A 22202-nucleotide genomic window follows, 5' to 3' on the forward strand; every position below is an offset into this window, starting at 1 on the left:
CCCAAACAGTTCGAGCCAAACAACTTCAAGATAGGGTTTCTTTATGACGTCCTGGCTGACCTGGAACTCACTCTGTAGACCAGGCTGGCCTCGAACTCACAGAGATCCTCCTGCCTCTGCCTCCCGAGTCCTGAGATTAGAGGTGCTTGCCACCATGTCTGGCCCATTATGGCATTTCAAAATTATTTCTTTTTGAGTCTCCTCTTCCCAAACTTCCCCCTCACCCCCCACTTCCACCCTTCTACGCTTGGAAGCTTCCTTTCTGCCTTCCTTTCATACATTAGATGTTAGGAACTACATATAAGAGAGAACACACAAGTTTTGTTTTTCTGAGTCTGGTTCACCTGGCTTCGTATTTTCCATACTCATCTATTTTCCAGGAATTTTCATAATTTCATTTTTCTTGACAGCCCGGGAAGATCCCATTGTACATACACACTGAGTTTTCATTATCCGTTTGTTGGCAGATGTCTAGGCTGATTCTGTTTCCTTGATGATTTGTTACTAGTGCAGCAGTGCACACAGACATGCAAGAACCTCTGTGGCAGACTCCTAGGTTTAATCGACACCATCACCATGCCCACCCCAAGTGGACACGTGCAATAATGAAGCGGGTTCCACTTACTGCTCGGTGTTCCTTGGAAGGAGTTGTAGTCCATTTTGTAAGTCTGGTTAAGGTTCTGTGTGACCTGCTGGTTGGCTTTGTGAAATGATCCAGGCTGTGGTGCCGATGATAGCTGGACCTCATAGTTCACAACCACGCTGCCTTTGCTGCATAGAGACCACTCAGTTTAGTAAAGCAGTCATTGACCTAAGAAAGTCCTGATCGTTGTGACTTAGGGCATGGAAAAGCAGAAATAGCAGAAGCCAACTGGGTACTATTATCTTCAAGGAACTGCTAACAATAAGCCTGTCTTCAAATGTTAATGGACATCCCAAGGTTTATAAAGGAGAATTTATATTCCTTGCCTGGGAATACAAATGAGAAAAGTGACCTGATGGGGAAAATGAGCTGAACCTGCAAGGTTTCCAGGCTCCAGGGGAGTCCTTCAAGGCACACCAGAAAACCTGCAATCCCGTCTACCTAGCAGGATCTTCTAGTAATGTCTTTCATATCACTATCTGAGATGATTCCACTTGAACATTTCAAACTCTCAGAACTGCAGATGCATTTCTGTTTGTAAAATTTTTGTACACATGAGATGAACACACCTTTGTGTCTCCTTACTGCTAAGGAGGTCCATCTGTGAAGAATAGGGACGCATCATGGTGTCCCTTTTCCTGTTCACCACTGTGGTTTGGTAATAGCTCTCACCTTTGTCAAGCTGCTCCTGCTGAGCACCCCACATGATAGCCCAAGAATGTGTCATCTCCTTTCCTGGAATTCTGAATTCTGCCCTCATTAAAAAAAAAAAAAATGAGCAAGCTACATCATTCTTACGTGAACTGGGTCACAATCGCCGATCTGAATCCTGGCAAAGTTTTGTAACCCTCTCGGAACTGGAAAATACAGCAAGAGAAGAGTCATGTAATCAAAGCCTGGTGAACGTTACCAGAGGTCTACACATGCTCTTTATCAACCTGGGTACGGCTTTATTTTGTGTACTTTGCTAGTGGTGGTGTTGGCAGAGCTTTGAAGGAGCAATTTCTCCTAACTTGAGTCAGTTTTTAGAGAAGCAGACAGTAGATTAAGTGCACAAAAATACTGCTCAGGGAAATGCAGGAGAGAAGAGAGAGAGGCTATGGGGGCGGGATAGAGAGGCATCAGACTCCAAGTGGAAGAAAAAAGGGAGGAAATATTATGAAAGAGTTGGACACCAAGCCTGACAATGCTCAGAAAGATCTTCCAAGGACATGTGGGTGTCTTTCTAGGAATCCCCGTGTCCACCAGGCACACAGCACTTGTATGCATTCTGAGGTAAGGAGCGGAAACATGTTCCTGAGTGTCAGGGGCAGCACTAGGGGCTACTTACTTAACCATAGCCAGAGAGTAGGAAGTCAGGAACACCCTCCTGGCGGCCGTCACGCTTGTTCCCTGCCTTAACACCCCTGTGACTTTGGTGAAGCGGTCTCATTTTTAATGATGTGTTCGTATTGTTCTTCTGAATATCAACCCCATAATAGGTCCTGACTGATCCAGGTATCATAGTTAGCTTTCAGTGCCACTTGCCACAACCTGGAGTCACCTGAGAAGACAGCCTCTACTGGAGGAACGCCTAGGTCATGTTGGCTTGTGGACACATCTGTGGGGGATTGTCTTGATTGGTACTGGACAGGGGGAGACCCAGCCCACTGTGGGTGGCACCATTCCACAGGCAGAGGGCCCAGAGCTATGTGAGACCGATGAAAGCTAGGTGAAAGCTAGCAGCAAGAAGCAGGCAGCAGGGTGCATTCATTCCTCGTTTCACTGTGGTTATGATATAACTAGCTGCTTTACTTTCCCCAAATCACAGACTATGCCCTGCAATTTTAACCCAGGTAAACCCTTCCTTAAATTGCTTTGTGCCAGAGTGCTTTATCACAGCCGCAGGAATAAAGGTAGGCCACCAAGAAGTCTACATGTGTAGCAGGCCTAGTACTTAGGTGAGTAGCACTCAAGGGTACTATGGAATCCACCTTTCCTTACAAGCACAGATTTCAGTGACTGGTCTGCTGTGTAGAATCATCATATGTCAGAGATGTCAATCAGGTGTCCCAGGGCTCTGTGGAATCAATATTCCATCAAGGCACCATGGAAAAGTCACCATTTTCGTGTGGCATACTGGGATCAGCAGGGACTTCTCCTGTCCTGAGGCAGGGGGTCTGTCTGCACCAGGAGCTATGGGAAGTCATTATCTCAGCCCATGTGTAATAGTATTCACCACACCAGTGAGGAAGCAGTGTTTGAAATGAACAAGTTCAAGCAAAGCATTTACCTTTAAACGGCTTAATCTAACACCAAGCACTGTACAAAGTGCATCTGGGAGACAGTTAACACTTGCAGAGACTTCTCTGTTTTTACCTCAGTAACTATAAACTGTCCCTAGAGTGAGTGCCTAGTGACCTCCAGGGCAGAGAAGTTGGAAGCTCTTTGAGCTCAGCCTTGAGTTGGATCCTTATCTATGTGGGAAATCCCTGCCCATTTTGGGGGTAGTACCATCCACTAGGCAGAATGTTCTGAGCTATACAAGACAATAGAATGCTAGAGTGAATGCCTGAATGAGCTACCTACCTCTTTTGGACCAGGCTCCCTAGCTCCTGAATTGATTTTAGTGAAGCGAAGCCACCGAATCTTATCTGAATCATTTTTACTCAGGGAAAAGATTCTATTTACAGGCCACGGTGATGGCCCTGTCCTCTGAATGCTGTTTGATTTGAGTACTTCTTAATTCTCCTTCTCAGGTGGACTTCCATAACTTCAAATCCTTACACCTAGATTATACACACGCAAGCACCCTGTCCACTGGGAATGGGCTTGGCTTGTTCCCCCTAAGCAGTTTCTTGGGTAAGCAACAGCCCAAACCTACCGCTCTTTCCAAGTCAGTCTTGTAGGACCTATAGAGGGCAGAGGATGTGTTCTTGAGGTCTTCTTGAAATCCTATGTTCAGTCTGACTCTGATTTTTAAGGTAATATATGCTGAAAAACACAGGGTAAAATGTAAATGTCTCCTTGGTATTTGAATACAGACAATACAGGGAGACATTTGCTTGAGGTAAAGTTGAATACCCATTCAATATATCTTCAAAGAACAATTGCATACCTTCTGGGAGCTGGCAAAAAGGTCCCTGGGGAGGAAGTCCTTTCAGACAACTGCAGTGGCGGCCTGACAGGGCACTGTCATGCTCTTGACAAGTGACACTGTGGAGACACCTTTCCCGAGGCCACACATAGCCTTTCTCACAGGAGCACAAGAGGTCATTTCCAGCAGGTGTGCAGACTGCCATCAACCAAAAGAGAGAGGAGAGACAAGATGGTCACTGCCCTTACATTTGTAGATTGCAAATGTCTACACTTGAAGGAAATCCTAGCTCAGTTCCACACTGATCTTCTGGAAAGTTCAACAGAATCACATGAGATTCAAGAAGGCATTTATACATCACAGAACCATTAGATGAGGGCATCTGGAAGGAGAGATTGTTGAGTGGCTACAGACTATTGAATCATTTTTTGGATAGTCATGTTTTATATTGCATGGCCACTAGGTGTCAGTGATGAGTGGATCCCGTGATGTAGAGCAGTGGTTCTCAACCTGTTGGTCATGACACCCCCACTCCCACTCCCCAACAAATCTCTATCTCCAAAAAATATTTACACTACAATTCATAACAGTAGCAAAATTACAGTTATGAAGTAGCAATGAAAATAATTTGGCATTTGGGGGTCACCACAACATGAGGAACTGTAGTAAAGGGTCCTATAGTATTAGGAAGTATAAGAATCATTGATACAGAATAAGGGGCAGCCAGCTTCCAAGATGACCTCTGAGCATCTCTGCCCCTAGGAATTCGCAGCCTTTTGTGGTGTCCTCTTACAGAACATGGTAAAAGTGATGGGATCATTTAGCATATTCTCTCCTCCCTCCCCCTCCCCCATCTCTTTTCTCCTTCCCTCCTTCTCTTTTTCTCTGGGGAAGTTGGCTGCATGGCACAAAGACCTGTCAGGGAGAGACCCAAATGGTAAAGAATTAAGGTCTCTAAACGATAACTACCTGGGGACAGAGGTCTTCCAAAAACCACCTGGTGAACTTGAAAGTGAATTTTCCAGTCCAGTGGGGGCCTTCAGATCAGAGCTTCCTAAGCTAGAATCACCCACCTCTGCTACTACTCCAAGATTCCAGACCCCCAGAAACCTCAAGATAGCACATGTCAGTGGTTCTATAGTGCTAAGAGTCATTTGTTACATCGAATAAATCACAAATGCAGAATGTAAACAAAGGCCCTTTCCATTTCCAATCTAAAGAGCAGCCCAAATGGGACTCTGATCCCACTGGAGACATTCAAAAGGGAAGAAAAAAAAAGCTCTGAAAACAGAGACCCTTGAATCAGTTTCTACAGTTGGACCACCGAGATGTCTTTGGAAGATGCTCTGCAGATAGGTACCCACAGGATGCTACTCTAAGGAAAGCCATCGAACAGTCACCAAGTTACCATGGTGCTTTCCAATTTACAGAGCTTTTATAGGACAAGCGGCAGCGTCACCTACGAGACCCCAAGTCTTTGGGGATGGATGGTACCCCGAGACAAAGGAGAAAAGGCTTAGTTTAGTAGGCGGCTGTCAAACCCAAAGTCATGATCTGGGAGAATTTTGCTTAATGTCTTGCTTCCGATCCAGGTATGTGCCTGGTTCCTATTTCCTGACCTATGACACTCCCCTCAAAGAAGAAGTTGCTGCTTATGAACACTGAGCCTCTCCCCATTGCACCCACACATTGTTCAGAGGGAAAGGATCCAGTAATTTGTCAGGAAGGGTCTGCTGGCATCTTTAGGGTCATTTGATGATAACCACCATGGAAACCTCTGGCCATCATTTAAAATAAGGTGATGACTGGCTGGGAAACTCACTGCTAGCAAGTTCATTCTGGGAGGTATGGGGTGCTAAAATCACACAGTCATTATTACACTTGGCCTCCCGTGTTTAATTTGATTGTTGGTCTTTCTCCCGATATGCCCAGTCACCCACTGCCAAGCTCACCTGTTGTCACTGCCACGCTCACGATGTCAGTGCCTGGGTCAGTGCTGTTTCCTTGAATCGGAAGACTGAGGCTGTTCAAGTGAGCTTTGACAGACTCCAGGAAGGAGATGTTTTCAAGACTGATCTCAATATCCACGGTGTATTCTTCCTCCGCAACTGAAATGAAAGTGCATGAAGACTGAGCGTTTGCAGAGACGGGAGAGAGATCCTGGTGGACACCAAAACAAGGAAAGCCAGTGACACATTCACGGAGATACTGGGCATGTCAGCCCATAAGAATTACTAATGGGCCCTTTTAGGAAAAGAAAAAATGTTTATCTACTCTACTCTCTCCTGACTATTACCCTCAACCTTGATGTCCAAGGCCAAGGGCCGTGTGTGAAGAGCAAAATGGAGCTGGAGCAGGACTGGTAGTAATGACCCGGAAGGGAGGCTCTTACACCTGTGCAGTCGATAAGCGTTCGGATCTCCACCCATAGGAATGGCTTGCTGTCTTTATATCATCGTGTTGTTTGCATACACTCTAAGAGCTGAACAGGCATGCATGCATGCTTGAAAACCTCCTAGAACACTCCCCCCCCCCATTAACGTCCTTTGGCCTTAGCTTGTACACAGGCACACAGCGCACTCTCTATGGTTGCTTCATATCCCCAATATCCTGAACTTGAATGGTGGTCAACAGAAGTTTGGCCACTTGAAAAGTGAAATGCAAAAGATTCCCAGTTCTTGGTTGATTTTCAAAAGTGTCTCCAGGTTGAATGCGGGCTCTCCAAATAAATCTGCTGCAAACACACACACACACACACACACACACACACACACACACACACACACACACACACACACGTTACATCGTGTTTTGACCACCAATTGTAAATTCCTGTGACAGGAACTGGTTCCTTCCCTTCTGATGACCCCACTCATCTGTCCCGGAGCTCATCATGTAACAAACATGTGCCCAAGCACTTCTCACTAAGCCTATCCCCTACTTCGAGTCATACATTCACTTCTCTATCACTGGGCTAATCATTGCTCTAGCCCTGGCTGGAAAATACTATTGGAATACCCAATTAAGGCCAAAGGCATGGGCTCAGTTACTACCTCATGAAAAAGTTTGAAGGACAAGGTTGTTTTTCACACAGAAGTATGGAGAATATTTTAAACAGGTTAAAAATATTAATGAATACTTGTAAAGCCATTCCTTTAAAATTTAAATGAAATCAGGTAACATGATCTCTATTTTAATATGTAGGTAGAACTCTGTGTCTTCTTTCTAAAGACAATTGTTTTCCTATGAAATGCTAAGGTTTGTTTTAAGCATCCCAAGGACCATTGCTGGGAAACACTAGGAAAGTTAAGTATAGAAAACCCCAGTGGTTAAATATCTACTACTGGGAGCTAGAATGCACGTTTCTTTGGAGGTATGAAGTACATTAATCTCAGGCTATAACCTTGTTGGAAATTATTTCTCTTTGACATCATTCTGTTTGCTGCAATGAACTCATTTTTTTTTGTTTTGTTTTGGTTTTATGAGACAGGGTTTCTCTGTGTAGCTTTTCGACTTTCCTGGAACTTCCTTTGGAGACCAGGCTGGCCTCAAACTCGTTATTTTTAAAGAACACCTGTGAAGGTATTTTAGGTATGAATTTGATGGCGTATTTCCTCCTTAGACAAGCAGAACAAGACAGGTTTTCAGTTGGATGTGGTGACATACGACTGCCATCATGCCACCTGGGCAGTGGAGGCAGGTGGATCGTGAGTTCAATACCAGTTTCAAATACATAGTGAGTCTGAGGTTTGTCTGGGATTCAAGAGACCTTGCATCAAAAACTAAACTAAACTAAAATTAAATTTAAAAGTCACTTGTGAAGTCTAATATGGAGTCTTGTCTATCATGACATAGAGACATTGCCTCAAGTTTCCTGGGTTTTTGTTTTTAATTCTCAAATGTTCTGTGATGAAAACAAGCATCCTGGAGGAATGGCTAGTGTTAATTTGTGTGATTCTAACTCCAGACACACCATCCTGCCCACTAGGAACATTTCCAACAGGGCAGATATACAGTATTTACATCTACATTCCAGAACATTCTTGCTCCCTGAAAAGTCACGTGACCATGTTTATTCCCTCCGGTAAATTCACTAGCTCAGGGTCCTCCCATGAATGCAAACAGGATTTCCTGGATGGTGGCTGCCCTGGATGGGTGGGGTCAACAACAATCCTCTACCATCTACTTTGTTGTTTGTGTGGCTGCGTCCCAACTTGACACTGATACCTACCTGAGGGTCCTCCCCAGCCCAAAGCCCTCCTTCCTGTGCTCCTTTCGGACACAAGAACGGGACAAGTGTGTACCTGAAAAGCAACAGCTATCCATGAATGTCAGCACTCCTGGTGAAAAGCCCAGGCAGTTCTGCTTAGATTTTCACAAAACTGAACCGAAAGCATAAATTCTGGGAAGTGAAGGATCTTGTGATGTAGGGAGAGTCAGCCTTTGGGATTCATGCCCATGGTCCTCTTCTCACACCCGTCACTTTCTCCAACACCTCAGAAAGCTTTAGAGTCACCCTCAGGTGACTTACGAACTGATGAGGATCTGGAACCTACAGTTCCTCCTCCACCTCCCCCCCCTTTTTCAAGAGGTCTTGCCATAAACCCAGGCTGGTTTGGAGTTTACTGTGTAGCTTAGGCTAGCCTCTAATTCATGTTCCTCTTAAGTGTTAAGATTTCCAGTGTGTGCCGCTGTGCCTGGCCAGAAATGTCTCTTTGAAAACAGTAAATTCTCTGAAGAAGCCTCAGACACACCATTGCAATTAGGCAGCCACAGGCTTGTCCTTGGGTAGTACCCACTCCTGATCTTGACTGAGAGCTACTCACATCTAGGGCATTACGTGCCCAGGTGAAGTGAACTGTACTCTTTATACAGAGAGTTAGGCCTGGATATCTGCTCTATTAAAACCTTCTTATGGTGATTTTCATGTGCAGGTGGCTGGAGATCAAACATTCTAAACCAAATGATTAAATATTTCTAGTGATCCTGGAGAACTGACTTGAATAGACTTGCTTTTGGGGTGTTTTGCCTTTTATGGTCAGTCATCTGCTGCTGCTCCTGGTGGCAAATAGGCACCCCCTGGTTATATTGGCTTAGCCTCCTGTGTTTTATAGATTTTCTTATTTACTTAGATGTCAGTATACCATAGATATGCAGTTCCCTTGGAGACTGGGTGTCAGATCCTGCAGGGCAAGAGTCACAGGTGGTTGTGAGCTGCACCATGTGGGTGTTGGAAATGGAAGTCATGTCCTCTGGAAGAGCAACAAGAGCTATTAACTGCTGAGCCATCTCTCCAGCCCCGTTTACAGATTTTACCTCAGAGCTGGCACAGGCTTCTAGGGGTCACCTTCTGGGGATGCCAGGTGAAGGAGGAGATGAATAGTAACAATCACGACAGCAGTTGCTATTTGCTCTTGTCTGGCCGGGTAAAGGGCTGTAAGGGCAAGATGCTTACTTCCACTCCGCAGGTGCCCAAACTGAGGCACTGAGGGTTGACGTCCTAAAGTAATATCTGAGCTAAGATTTAAGAAGACATTTTGCTGACTCCAAAGTCCATTTTCTTTTCATCACACTCTGCTACAATGCTAAAGGAAGAAGATAAGAAAAGCAACCATTTCACAAGGCCCTAAAGCACTATAAAAAAAAACATATTATTGTTAAATATGGCCTTGTGGTAAGTTAATATTCTTAATTTTTTTAAAGCCAAGCTCAAAAACAAAATTATTTATAGTAAATGCAAAAGTCTTGAAAAATTTCTTCAAGTCTGTCAGCACCATAAATATCTTAGAAATCCAAACTCAGAACCAAGGCTTTTGCCCACCAGCCTTGCTGACGTTACACAGATCTGTTCCTCGATTTACTGATTTTCTTTCAGTTTTACCATTCACTGGGTGCCTGTTTCCCAGCACTGTGATTGATGTCCCAGTGTTGGATTAATAAAAAAAGCAAGGTCCTGTCTCCATGATATTTCCCCTCCTCAGCTGGGCAGTCTGTGTCTTAATATCAGACAGTTCTTCATGAAATAGAATAAGGAAGAGGATGATGATGGTGATGACGATGACGATGATGACAATGGTGATGATGATGACAGTGACAAAGGATGACCAGAAAAAAACTTTTTAAAGCTCTAGGCATTGAATACAGACTTGAATGAGGTGAAAAAGGCACCAGCAAGCCATTGGGAGAACATCACTCTGGGAAGCGCAAATGAACACGGGTGCTCTGAGTGAGTTGCAGCCCTCTTGGCTCCCTAGAGGGCCATAAGGTGACTCCTGCTTGGGCCATTCTTTCCTTCGAGGATCTTAGGACGGTATCAAGGTTCCAGAACCCTGGCAAGTAAGGCAACTCACCCAGGAGCTCAGGTATCAGTGTGATAGCCTCTTGTTTCCCTCAGGCAGATGGAAGCCTTGAGTTAGGGATGTCAAACTCTAGGGCCTGGGGATGACTCAGGGGTTAGGAGCATTCGCTGCTCCAGCAGAGAACCTGGATTTGGATCCCTGCACCCACACAGTTGCTCACAACCATCTGTAACTACAGCATCTCCTGCTCTCTTCTGATCTCTGCAGGCACCAGGACACGTGCGAAGTATACATACAGGAAGGAAAAACACTTATGCACATACAAATAAAACAAATAAATCTAAAAACAGTAAGAAAAAAAAAAAAGAAATGCCAAACTCTGTCTTTCTGTCTCCTCATGAACCTGAAGACCTCGGAGCCTGGGAAAGTGACATCCTTTGTCTTGCTCTTGGCCGCAGGACTCAGGAGGGTCGGACCGCAGCTCCCCTCCTTCCCTGTGTGTATCTTTGATGACCCTCAGCCTGCTCTGCCACCTGAACCAGCTGCCTCCTGGCGGCTCACCATATTTTCTTTGTCTGCATGGCCTTTGCCCTTTGTGTTGTTTGTCTGGATTTTTCTGGCTCCCACTGCCCAGAGTGGAGGGTAGAACATTCCTGGTGTCATTAGTGTCAGACGATGCCCATCCGCCAGCCCAGGGGACACTAACTGACCAGGATTTCCCTTCTCCTTTCCCACAAGTCGCTGCCAGCCTCGAAGCACTTATCTGGAAGGGACATTTCTGGAAAATTGGCCACCAACGGCCTCAAGCAATGCTGGGTCTTAATCGCAGCTGTTTAAGCAAACAATACCGTTTTTGCCTAGCAACTCATGGGAACTAAGGGTTCTCAGCAGCAGAACTTAAGTAGATGCATGAATGAATCTCCAGCCTGCAAAAGGACGCCCGCCGACCTCATCCAGGAGAAGGGAGCCACACACACACACACACACACACACACACACACACACACACACTTGCGCACACATACAGTCTTGGTCTCAAAGCAATAAACACCCAAAGACACCTGTTCTTCTGCTTGCTTCTTGGCATTTCCCAGAGGGCTGTTAGGCAGCGCTGTCTGTACCACCCTGGGCTCAGGGGATGCCATTGGAGGACCCATTGTCACTCTGGGTTAAGGTTTGTCACACAGGAGTAAGCTGCCTGAATTCCAGGCTGTGGCTCCTGTAGCACGTGCGAGTGGAGGAGAAGGTCAACATCACATAGGATGGAACAATGGACTGTGACGTCCAGAGAAAATAGTCAATTTGGAATTGTCAGAATTAGCCCCATGTAATGTTCTTTCTCTGGGAAGACAGGACAGACCTCCAATCCTCCTCGCTCCTTAAAGCTACTCAAGGGTTGTGAGATGGGGATGGGGAGATGGTGGGGAGTGGGGGTGGGGGTGGGGTCCGAAGAGCTTTTGATGACCTGAGTTTAGATTCCTAGAACCCATGTTTTAAAGGAGAAATGAAATGAAAAGAAAGAAACCCAGACATAGTAATTCAAAGGCCTGTAATCCTAGAGCTCCACCAGGAGACGGGAAGCAGAAACAGGAGAATCACCCAAGGCTTTCAGGCCAGCTAGCCTGGCGAGCGCAGCAGTGGACAAAAGAGATCCCACCTCAAACAAGAGGTGGACGGGAAGGAACAACACTTGACCCCATCCTCAGATCTCCACACGCTTGGTGGTATGTACACACCTGTGCTCACTCACACACATGGATGAACACACATGCACACACCTGCACTCACACACACACACCTGAACTCACTTACATGGATGGACACATATGCACACACCTATTCTCTCTCTCTCTCTCTCTCTCTCTCTCTCTCTCTCTCTCTCTCTCTCTCTCTCTCTCTCTCTCTCACACACACACACACACACACACACACACACATGCATATAATGATGTGCATTAGTAGTAAAACAAAATTGACCTTAACTTGATCATATTTCACCTTCAAATAGTTAAGCAGAAATCAGATTTAAAAAAAAAAAAAAAAAGCCAGGCAGTGGTGGCGCACACCTTTAATCCCAGCACTTGGGAGGCAGAGCCAGGCGGATCTCAGTGAGTTTGAGGCTAACCTGGTCTACAAAGTGAGTTCCAAAACAGCCAGAGCTGTTACACAGAGAAACCCTGTCTTGAAAAATCAAAGATAATAAAATAAAATAAAAAAATAAACCAAAACAAAAACAAGAAAACCAAAAGGAAAACTTTTTCTTGACACTCTGGACACTCAATGTTAAGTCTAAAACTGAACCAAGCCCTAGATCAACCCCACACGTCAGCCAGGGAGAACCCAGCCCCTCCTGTCACCCCATCACTAGTCTGTTCACTCAGACCACATACCACACGGTCCCCGAAGTACAGCTATGACTCTCCAGGTTCTGTACCACAGACTCAGATTTGCACAGTACATGTGGAACCCAGATCACAAAAGCGCCCATGCACACAACCTGTCATGTCTGTAAGAAGTCAGGATTTCCTCACAGGCAGCCAGAGACCTGCTCACTCCAGTAAGGGCTTTGCTCTGGCCAACGGAAGGTGTGAGGACACTGGCATGTCCAGCAGCTCTATGCATGCAGATTCCTCCCCCCTGCCCTTCTGCTTCCCACCAGTCACTCCTGAAGCCGAAGACAAGGTGGTAGGCATTCTCCAGTGTCAGGGCTTAAGGCACTCTCCCCAATTTAGCTCAGAAACTCCAAGTCGAGAACTTGACAGTTGGCATTTCTACTATTCGTGAACAGTGAGAATGTTCCCTTGAAGACCCCCATGAAAATTCCCTGTGGGTAGTTAATTTTGATTATCGACTTGATTTTGATTTAGAACCCCCCCTCTAGGAGACTCAGCTCCGGGTGTGCCCTTGAGGGCATTTGCAGAGATCTGCTGAAAGGGAAGGGCCCCCCTGGAGTGTGGGGTGCTCCATCCCCTGAGCTGGGGTTCCGGGCTGAATAATGACCAGGCAAGCTGAACACCGGCATCCATCTCTCTCTGGCTCCTGACTGGAGATGCGATGTGACCAGCTGCCTCAAGGCTTGCCTCCAGTCCTGGCCCGCCATGATGGTCAGCACTTGGAACTACAAACCAAGAGCCTCCCTCTTTCTTTCTCAAAATACCTTTTATTTATTCTTTGACAGTCTCATACATGCATACAAAATATCTTGATCCTGTCCGCCTCCAATTTCCCCTCCCTATGCCCACTCCTCCTAGAGACCTTCCTCCATACCTCCTTCAGGTTCTCTCTTTCTCTCTGTCTCTGTCTGTCTCTGTCTCTCTTTCTCTCTGACTCTCCAAACCCACTGAGTAGTACAATTAGCGCTGACTTCTGGAATACTGAGTGATGTTGACTTGCTCTTGTGCGCGTCTTATCCCTCCCCTTCTTAAATTACCCGTGTCAGGTGTTTTGACACAGTAGCCAGACAAGACCACATTTGGGGTTTATCTTCAAATCTCTAAAATCCTTTCCAGCCCAGGCCTCTCTCTACAGCTTTCCCAGCACATAGTCTCTTAGGTCTGTGCTTTCTTGTCTTCTGGACATTGCACACCTCTTCTCCACGTCACACTGGCATCTGCATCTCTTTCCTTCTGTTACTTAAATGGCCTTGGGCAAGCATGCCCTCTGCTTTGCTCCTCTCTTACTCATGGTCAGGGCCCATGTGGGAACTGCTCAGCCTCCTAGCTAGCTTCTCAGCACACTGATTTCTTTATCTAAGTAATTCAGCCAAGACCACCTGGATCATTGTCACTTTCAGTAGTTTTCATCCATGTTCTTGGTGCCAGCCTCCAGCTGTCCTGGACCCTACTTCCCGATGTGATAATGACACAATCCTGGATGTTTTCACCCATCTTAGCTCCTCCTTCTCTCCCACAGCCACACTTCACTCTCTCAAGGAACTCCATACATATTCTTGCTTCTGGTCTTGGGTTCTGTGCAGGCTCCTCACCAACTGCAGGGAAGGAGCTTTCCTAAAATGCCAGCTGGTGTGTCATGGCATCATGTTCCTGCCATCAGGTCATTCTCTGGGGCTGGTACCAAGTGAATGACCTCTCAGTACTGGGGATATATCAGGTTTCTGCAAACAGAAGCTTGTGTGTGTGTGTGTGTGTGTGTGTGTGTGTGTGTTCATGGATGTGTGTGTGTGTGTGTGTGTGTGTGTGTGTGTGTGTGTGTGTGTGTGTGTGTATGTGAGCATGCTTAAGCATGTATGTTTGTACATGTGGAAGCCAGAGGTCAGCCTTGTGTGTCATTCCTTCGGATTCTGTTCACTTGGTTTTGGAGACAATGTCTCTCACTGAAACCTGGGATTTACCTCCTCGCCTATCAGGCCAATGAACCCCATTGGGTCCTCCTGTCTCTGCCTCCCCAGTGCTGGGCTTACAAATCTTGGCCCCACTCCACCTGGCTTTCAGTATGGATGCCGGGGATCAAACTCAGGTCCACATGCTTGTGTGGCAACACGTTACCAACTGAGCTCTCTCCTTAGCTCCAGGCCTTAAAAGTCCTCCAACCATCTTAAGGCCCTAGAAATATAATAACTCTGATATATGTATAAAGTACATGATGGATACATGTATGCAATGTGTGTATATATACATATACATTGCACACACACACACACACACACACACACAAATATACATCTCAGGAGGACAGTGAGCTTGGGCATCTGACTTGTCACATATGTAGACATCTATTATGTCCTGAGAATAAATATAAATATTGATTCAGCCATTAATGATGGATTGAGTTATGATCAAAATACATTGTATATATATATAAAATTCTCACAGAATATTTTTTAAAAGATGATTTCTATCCTAAGTTGTAAAGATGTCGTCCAGTGATTCAGATGGAAATTCCATTGCTAAGTTTATTTCTTCTAGAACCTTCACACATCTTGCTATCATGGCCTCAGAAATGAAGGCATACACTTCCCAGAACAGGTGCGCTCTTCTGACAACCTGACTCCCATCCGAACTCCTCACGTGATGAGCACAGCAGGTCAAACTTGGACATCCTCTGGGTGTGGCCGTTTGTAACGCCTCCATCACCTGCTTCCTTCACTTAGCTGGAGACTCCCCTTCTCACTGCAGCTTACAATCCCACCATCGAGGGCTTATCACTGGAACTTTCTACGGCTGTTTCTCACATTGGCAGTTTTGTGAAAGTACCAAGGCAAATCCATCATCCGCAGAGGACAGGCTGATTCTTTAACACTTCCCATTGACTCTAGTGGCCCGAGAGCACTGGGCATCATGCATAATAAACGGAAAACACGTCTTCATGGTGACTTATCATTGTCATGATTGTTTTTAGTGAAAGCAAGCCTGGAAAAATTTTGGAATGTTCAAATCCTTAGATGTGCGAGTATTTCCTGTCCCAGAACTACCCTCTTAGGATGCTCACAGGAGTGACAGACAGACAGGCTCAACAGAGCAGGGAGACCAGCTGCTCCCTGGAAGAACTTGGTACAAACCAGAGCTGGGACTCATCCACACGTGGCTCCATTTTGAACCATGGAAACCTTCCACAGTACAAATGGACACATCTCTGGCCCAGTGCCTGTCACAGGGTAAAGGGGAGTTCACAGGGTTGATGGGATGACGGAGGCATTGCACTTGATTATGAGTACAGCAGCTCCAGGCTGGCATCAGGGAAGGAAGCAGAAGGGACATTGGAGTCCACTGGGACACTAAAGTGAAGGATAAGCTGGAAGAGAACGAAGAGGAGAGGAAGAGGGAAGAGAGGGGAAAAGAAAACCAGGCGAGGGGAGGGCAGCAGAGCGCAGGCATGTCTAAAATAGAGAATGGAGGCGTGGGAGGAGGGGAGGGGAAGCTGCTGGTTTGGGTGGCACTGGAGAGCAGCCAGGAGAGTGACAGGAGGTTAGGGGGTGTCGAGCAGTGGTGACGGGAAGAAAGGGGTTGAAAGGCGTCTCCGTGGCCGCTTAACATCACTCGATAGAGCTGAAAATGGGGGTTCTTTATAGTTACTCTTAGCACACAAAAAACACTCTTCCCATGAGTTACTGGGAGACTGAACCATGGAGAATACTATGTTTGAAAAAGTTGCCCCATAGCCTGGTTTGGAGGCCTGTAATCCCAGCCACTTAGAAGGCTGAGGCAGGAAGACACCAAGTTCAAGGCCAACACGGGCAATTTAGCAAGAACCTATCTATAAACAAATAAATAAAGGCGTGGTGGTTTGATTGAAAATGGCCCCCACAGGCCCATAGGGAGTGGCACTATTAGGAGGTGTGGCCTTGTTGGAGTAGGTGTGGCCTTGTTGGAGGAAGTATGTCACTGGGGGTGGGCTTTGAGGTTTCAAAAGTTCAAGCCAGGCCCAGTGTCTTTCTCTGCCTGCGGCCTGTGGATCTATCTGGACATAGACCTTTCAGATATTATCCAGCACCGTGTCTGCCTGCATGCTGCCATGCTTCCCCACCATGATGACAATGAACTAAACCTCTGAACTGCAAGCCAGCCCCAATTAACTGTTTTCCTTTATAAGATTTGCCATGACCATGGTGTCTCTTCACAGCAATAGTACTTTGACTAAAACGGTTGAAGAAATTACTCAGTTGGTAAAGTGGTTCCTTCAGTGTAAACATTACGACCTAAGTTTCATCCCCAGAACCCACATTTACAAACCCAGACATGGTGGTATCACACATTCACAGTTCTAGTGCTCTGGAGGGAAGAACAGGCAGATCTCTGGGGCTCTTGCGTTGGCCAGCTAGCCTAGTCTGCTTGGGGGTGGAGTGGTACCTAACCAGTAAGAAACCCTATCTCAACAATCAAGGAGGATGGCTTCTGATGAATGCCACCTCTAACCTACACACACACACACACACACACACACACACACACACATACACACACACACATGTACACACACACGCACGCACGCACGCACGCACGCACAGGTATGCAAACTTGCACTTAACAAACAAACAAATAACAAAGGAGATGGAGACGGAGTGTTTGTCTGGCAATGTAAGGCCCACCATACCTTGTATGAGAAACAGAAGAGGAGGATCAATTGTAGAGTTACAGCAAATGCCATTTGGTTGGATTTCTAAAAGAGACTCCAAGCAAGAAGTGCACATACCTGCTCGTCTCTGCCTCAGAGGCTCTTCCTCTGCCAGTCCATGGTCATGGAGAATCTGGAAGAACAATTTGAAACACATCAGTCGATACTGGGGAACTCTCTTACCTTGGCTTCCCACTCCCAGGCCACTCAGCATCACACCTGAACACAGATGCCAATCGGGGGAAAACACCACAGGAGTGTGTTTGTATAAACCAGTCCCTCAATCTAGCAGTGGAAGAACTCACTGCTTCCTGAGCCTCTTGGTATCTCTGCTCTGCAGGCCCTGTCTAGAAACAGACACTGCTCTCTTCCAATCTATGTTCTCTATACCCGAGATTTGAACCCTACCTTGGGACAGTGGTCTGTAGCCTGAGGCAATCTCCCCATCTTTTCCCAGCATTCACTGAGGATGGCCTCAGTGTTTCTACTGATGTTAAGGCAGCTTAACCACTGCCTGCTTAGACATGATAGTCCCCTCTTCTGGGTCTTTTTCTCCTAGATTCTAGATGGTGTCTGTGGTCAGACATCTGCATATATACTATGCCTCTTTCTAGCTTTGAGTCTATAGGAAAGTTACTGATACTCAGTGGACCTTACTTTCCTTTTCTGTGAAATGGGACTAAGGACAGTGTCAATATCATAGGACCATTACAAGGCTCAAGTGAACTACAAAAATGGCAGAGGGTGAGTTCTAGGCAAATCTTAGTTGTTATGAGGTACAGTGTTTAAAAGCAAAGACTGGGACAAGGGAGATAGCTCACCAGGTGTGATGGCTGCTCTTGGCGATCAACCTGATGCACTCAAGAGAGGGAACCTCAGTTGAGGACTTTCCTTTATCAACTGAGGCCTGGGGGCATGAGGATTGCGGATTGGTGTAGGAAGTCCCAGCCCACGATGGGCAGGACCATCCCTAGGCAGTCAGCCTATGCTGTATAAGGACGGCAGCTGAGTGAGCAAGCCATAGGGAGCGAGACAGGAAGCAGCATGCCTCCCCGCCTCAGTTTCTGCTTTAAGTTCCTGCCTTGGCTTCCCTGGATGATGGACCATGGTAAGCTGTAGGATGAAATAAATCCTTCCCTCCACAAGTGGCTTTGGGAAACAAACCAGAGCAATGGATAAAAGCACTTGCTATTCAAGTGTGGGTACCTGAGTTCAAATGCCCAGAACCCAGGTAAAAAGTTGGGCATGACCTCACACACATATAACCCCAGCAGAGTGGGGATCAGAGAGAGGAGAGCTAGGGTTTGCAGAATCCCAGCCTAGTTTTTCATCGAGAAGTTCGGCAAGAGCTTCTGTCTCCAGGGTGTAAGATAGAGGGTGACTGAGCAGGATACCAAATGGAGGAAGCTCTGGCTGCTGCACACACAGGTCCACACATCTGCACACACTTGTGTACCTCCCCCACCCCCACTCCAACCCCCACCACCACCACATACACACACAGAGAAATGGGGACTCTGCTGATGTTAAGCTCCAATCTCAGCTCCACCATCAGATAGCGGTGTGACCTCAAACAAGTTATTGAATCTCTATGGCTCTCTCCTAATCAGGAGCATGGGGATAAATACGGGTCCTTGCAAAGGTCAAATGGTTACTATACAATATAGAACAGAAAGCTCTGGTTGCATGCAAGCACTGTCTAGAATCAGATGCCACACTGCTTCGGGATACTTCTCACCTGTCTGCTATCTGGTTCTTCTCAAGGTCATCCTTTCCAACACCTATCTGTAGTGAATGGTCTATTTTGCTGATGGGATCAGTTTCCACTCAGTAGCAGTAACCAAGCCTTCTCTTTGCCTTGACCTAACATGGCTTTTCTCTTTCTCATTGCTTCCTGCCTGCAGGAAGACTCCTGGGGTAACCCACAAGGCAAGCTCCCTCTGAGGCTTAGCAAACAAGCTTCGTTTCTTAGACGTTTTCCTAGATGGACCCTACACACAGGGACGTGTCCTTTCCTGTGAGCTGCACACACCTCTGAAAGTCACACAATGCTAAGTGTATCCTCATCACTGGGTGTCTGTTGTGATTTTGTAGTTCGTTTGCTGTCTCTCAACTCTAACAAAATTCCTAAGATGTATCACCACACTCCACACCAGGACAATCAAAGGTTCTATGACTACCCACATTTCACTGATAAGGAAACACAGGTACAGGTAGTCAAATATGGTTGACTAAGGTCCTTGTGTTTCGGGACTCAGAATTTGAACTTCGCTAGCCTGACTCCAAAGTCTGCCCTTGCCCAGGAGAGCTTAGGAGACACATGGGAAACGAAGCCTCTCAGGGAGCTAGTCTTCTCCTGCTTAATGTATCTCTCCACACCCCATTGCCTCTTCCTCCCTTTCTCCTTTTCTTTCGTTTTTTAGTTTTAGTTTTTTCAAGACAGTATTTTTCTGTGTAACAGCCCTGGCTGTGCTGGAACTCACTCTGTAGACCAGGCTGGCCTCAAACTTAGCGATCTGTCTACCTCTGCCTCTGCTGGGATTAAAGGTATGCTCCATCTCGACCTGTTCCCTCTCTCCTTTTCAACAAACATTTTCCATGGCTGGTCTCCCTCCCCTTTACAGGCTGCACTTTTGGGAAATTATCAGTTGCTTTGGGTGTTCCCCTCCTTGAAGTCCACAAGGAACATCAGCTGAGGAGAACATTAAAATGTGCAGAAGTGGGGATGGGGAGGGGGCGTGTAGCCGAGCGTTTGTTCACAAATGCTCTTGGAGAACTAGAGACCTGATGGATGGTGACTGGAATTTCAAAAGCCCAATTGCTGCTTCCTCTGCAGTGAGGTGGTGGCAGAGGAATGTAAGCGCACAGGAACTGAAGTCACTCCGTCGATGTATAGGGTGGTTCCTGGCAGTTTCCCCTGCTGCTGGCTTGGCCCTGTGCCCAGGCAGAAGGAAGGTTCTACCCTGCAATCCTGTTTTTATCCTCCCTGGGGCCTGGGGAGAGGCTAGCCACCTAGCTAAGTCCTAAGATGTATTTGAGGGGTTCAGACAAACCAAGAGGAGCCAGTCCCAAAGGGTGACCTTTGAGCAGCTCTTCCAGGTCAAGTCTTCATGCTTCCTATCTTCTGGTGGGGTTCCAAAATCACTGCTGGCTGAGGTGTGTAAAATATGAAGGTACATTTCCCTTCTAATGCAGAGTGTCTCAAGTCTTTGTGAGGACAGAATTTTCCTTCCCCCAGACTGACTGGGTACAACTATAGGTTTGGGGCCTTGTGACCAGTACCTCCCATGTGTGAAGATGCCTTTAGGGAGTCACTGCTTTCCCAACTCTTTAGAGTAACCTCCTGGAACTTTCTGGACACATCTTTGTAAGGTTCTGCTCCCACATCTTGTCCCTGCCCACTCTGCTGGAGAGTACTGCACAGAACTGGGCTGTTGGGTACCAGGTCCTGATTTGAACAGGCAAATCTAGAGTCCTATCATGAGCAGACTTCAACTGCCTCCTCCTATTCTAGGCTGGAAAATCCACCCACTCCTCCTAAGTTCTGATTCTTGCTTTCTAAACAATAACCTCTGCAGAGGCATATGGAGTGCCTGACATGGCCTATGGTAGTGGTATGTGCTCATGTGTCCTGCTGCCCTGGGCTCCCTGGGACCATTCTCGCCATCCTGAGTCCTCCAGAGAGTCTAGTTTGTGTAACCATGAAACTCTAACACTTGCTTTTTCTACTAAAGTGTGCTTTCTGGCTAGAAGAGCTAAGGAAGGAAAATTGGTCCAGCTAGAGGATCACACAGCTCTGGGTTGTTTTCAGGTTAGACAAAACAGCTCCCACTTGGATCTGTCTAATACACCCTCTGCAAAGTTCTCCAGATGAGGCTCTGAGCCACAATTCCGATCACTGGGGATTTCCTGATGGCAGAGCTTCAGTCGGAAGAGACAAGGCCACCAATTCCAGGAAGAGCTCCACCTTCCATACAAGAGGACTTTCTAAACAATTTTGGTGGAAGTGGGGTGGCCTCGGGTTGGAGAGGGTAATCAGTCAGGAATGAGAGGTGGTGTGTGTGTGTGTGTGTGTGTGTGTGTGTGTGTGTGTGTGTGTGTGTGTGTGTGTGTGTGTCTGTGTGTGTGTGTCTGTGTCTACATGTAAGTATGGATGCCAGAGGTTACCTTTAGATGCCTTCCTCAGTTACTCTATCTACACCTCCGTTTTTGGTCTAGCATTTCTCTTTTGTACCTGAGACTCATCAAATGTGGCTAGACCAGCTAGCGGTGAGTACCAGCGATCCTCCTGCCTCCTTCCTCCCTCAGTGTGCAATGATGAGCATGCACTACTACATTTGGCTTTTTCACATGGATGCTGAAGATCACACTTGGGGCCTGACTCTTGCAGAGCAGGAAAGGCTCAGCAACTGAGCCATCTCCCCAGCCTGAAAGGTGGGGATGAAAATCTAAAGAGACAGAAGGCAAATAAGATGCTTACCGAGCTGCCCCACATCTCAGCCCCCATCACCAGAGCCTGCCACTCAGTCCTTTTGTTAGCCTAGAATACTAACCTCTTGCTTCCAAGTTGGATAACTTGGAGCTACCTTACCAAGATTCCTCACAGAAGGCTAGCAACACACATCACCAATAAGGACCAATTCAGAAGCCCTTGGCCTGTGAACTAGTGAAGGAGCATATGTATGATCCTTACAACAGCCAGAGAAGGGGATATTATTTATTCTCATTTTATACAGAGGGCATAGGTTCAAAGATATGAGGAAAATTAATAAAATCTCTGAAGCTTATGTGGGTCAGAGCTGGACTTCAATCCTGGTGTGATACCAAGGTGTTATTGTGAGTGTGATCTCTGGGGTTACTTCTGGAAGAGAGGATAGGCCAACCTCAATGTGGAAATCCCTTAAGCTCTCGCTTGAGACACCATGTCTTTCGAGTAACCAGTGCTGTGCAGGCGCCAACGTTCCCTCCTCAATCTAATGAGCAGGCTGGCTCATTCTCCTGTCTCAGTTGTACCCCGCAAACCAAGATTTGGGAGAAGAGACATATTATGTGCATCCCCCAAGTTATGAGAGAGAAAAACAAAAAAGACAAAGAAAATCTGGACCAAAACAAA

The 22202-nt window shown here is 46.5% G+C and overlaps 1 protein-coding gene across 6 annotated transcripts in view; it reads right to left on the reverse strand.

The window, feature by feature from the left end:
- Positions 1-22202, reverse strand: part of Adgrf5 (adhesion G protein-coupled receptor F5) — a 94333-nt gene that overhangs the window by 30213 nt on the left and 41918 nt on the right. For all 6 annotated transcript variants that reach the window (XM_042266559.2, XM_076557828.1, XM_042266558.2 and 3 more), the window contains exons 3-8: positions 17168-17222; positions 5672-5827; positions 3741-3917; positions 3507-3616; positions 1442-1500; positions 626-771 (exon numbers count right to left, since the gene is read on the reverse strand). In XM_042266559.2, the coding sequence (XP_042122493.2) occupies positions 626-771; positions 1442-1500; positions 3507-3616; positions 3741-3917; positions 5672-5827; positions 17168-17222 (703 nt within the window). The remainder of the gene's footprint in view (positions 1-625; positions 772-1441; positions 1501-3506; positions 3617-3740; positions 3918-5671; positions 5828-17167; positions 17223-22202) is intronic.

The sequence above is a fragment of the Peromyscus maniculatus genome, chromosome 21 (assembly GCF_049852395.1).
Source record: "Peromyscus maniculatus bairdii isolate BWxNUB_F1_BW_parent chromosome 21, HU_Pman_BW_mat_3.1, whole genome shotgun sequence".
Classification (NCBI taxonomy): Eukaryota; Metazoa; Chordata; class Mammalia; order Rodentia; family Cricetidae; genus Peromyscus; species Peromyscus maniculatus.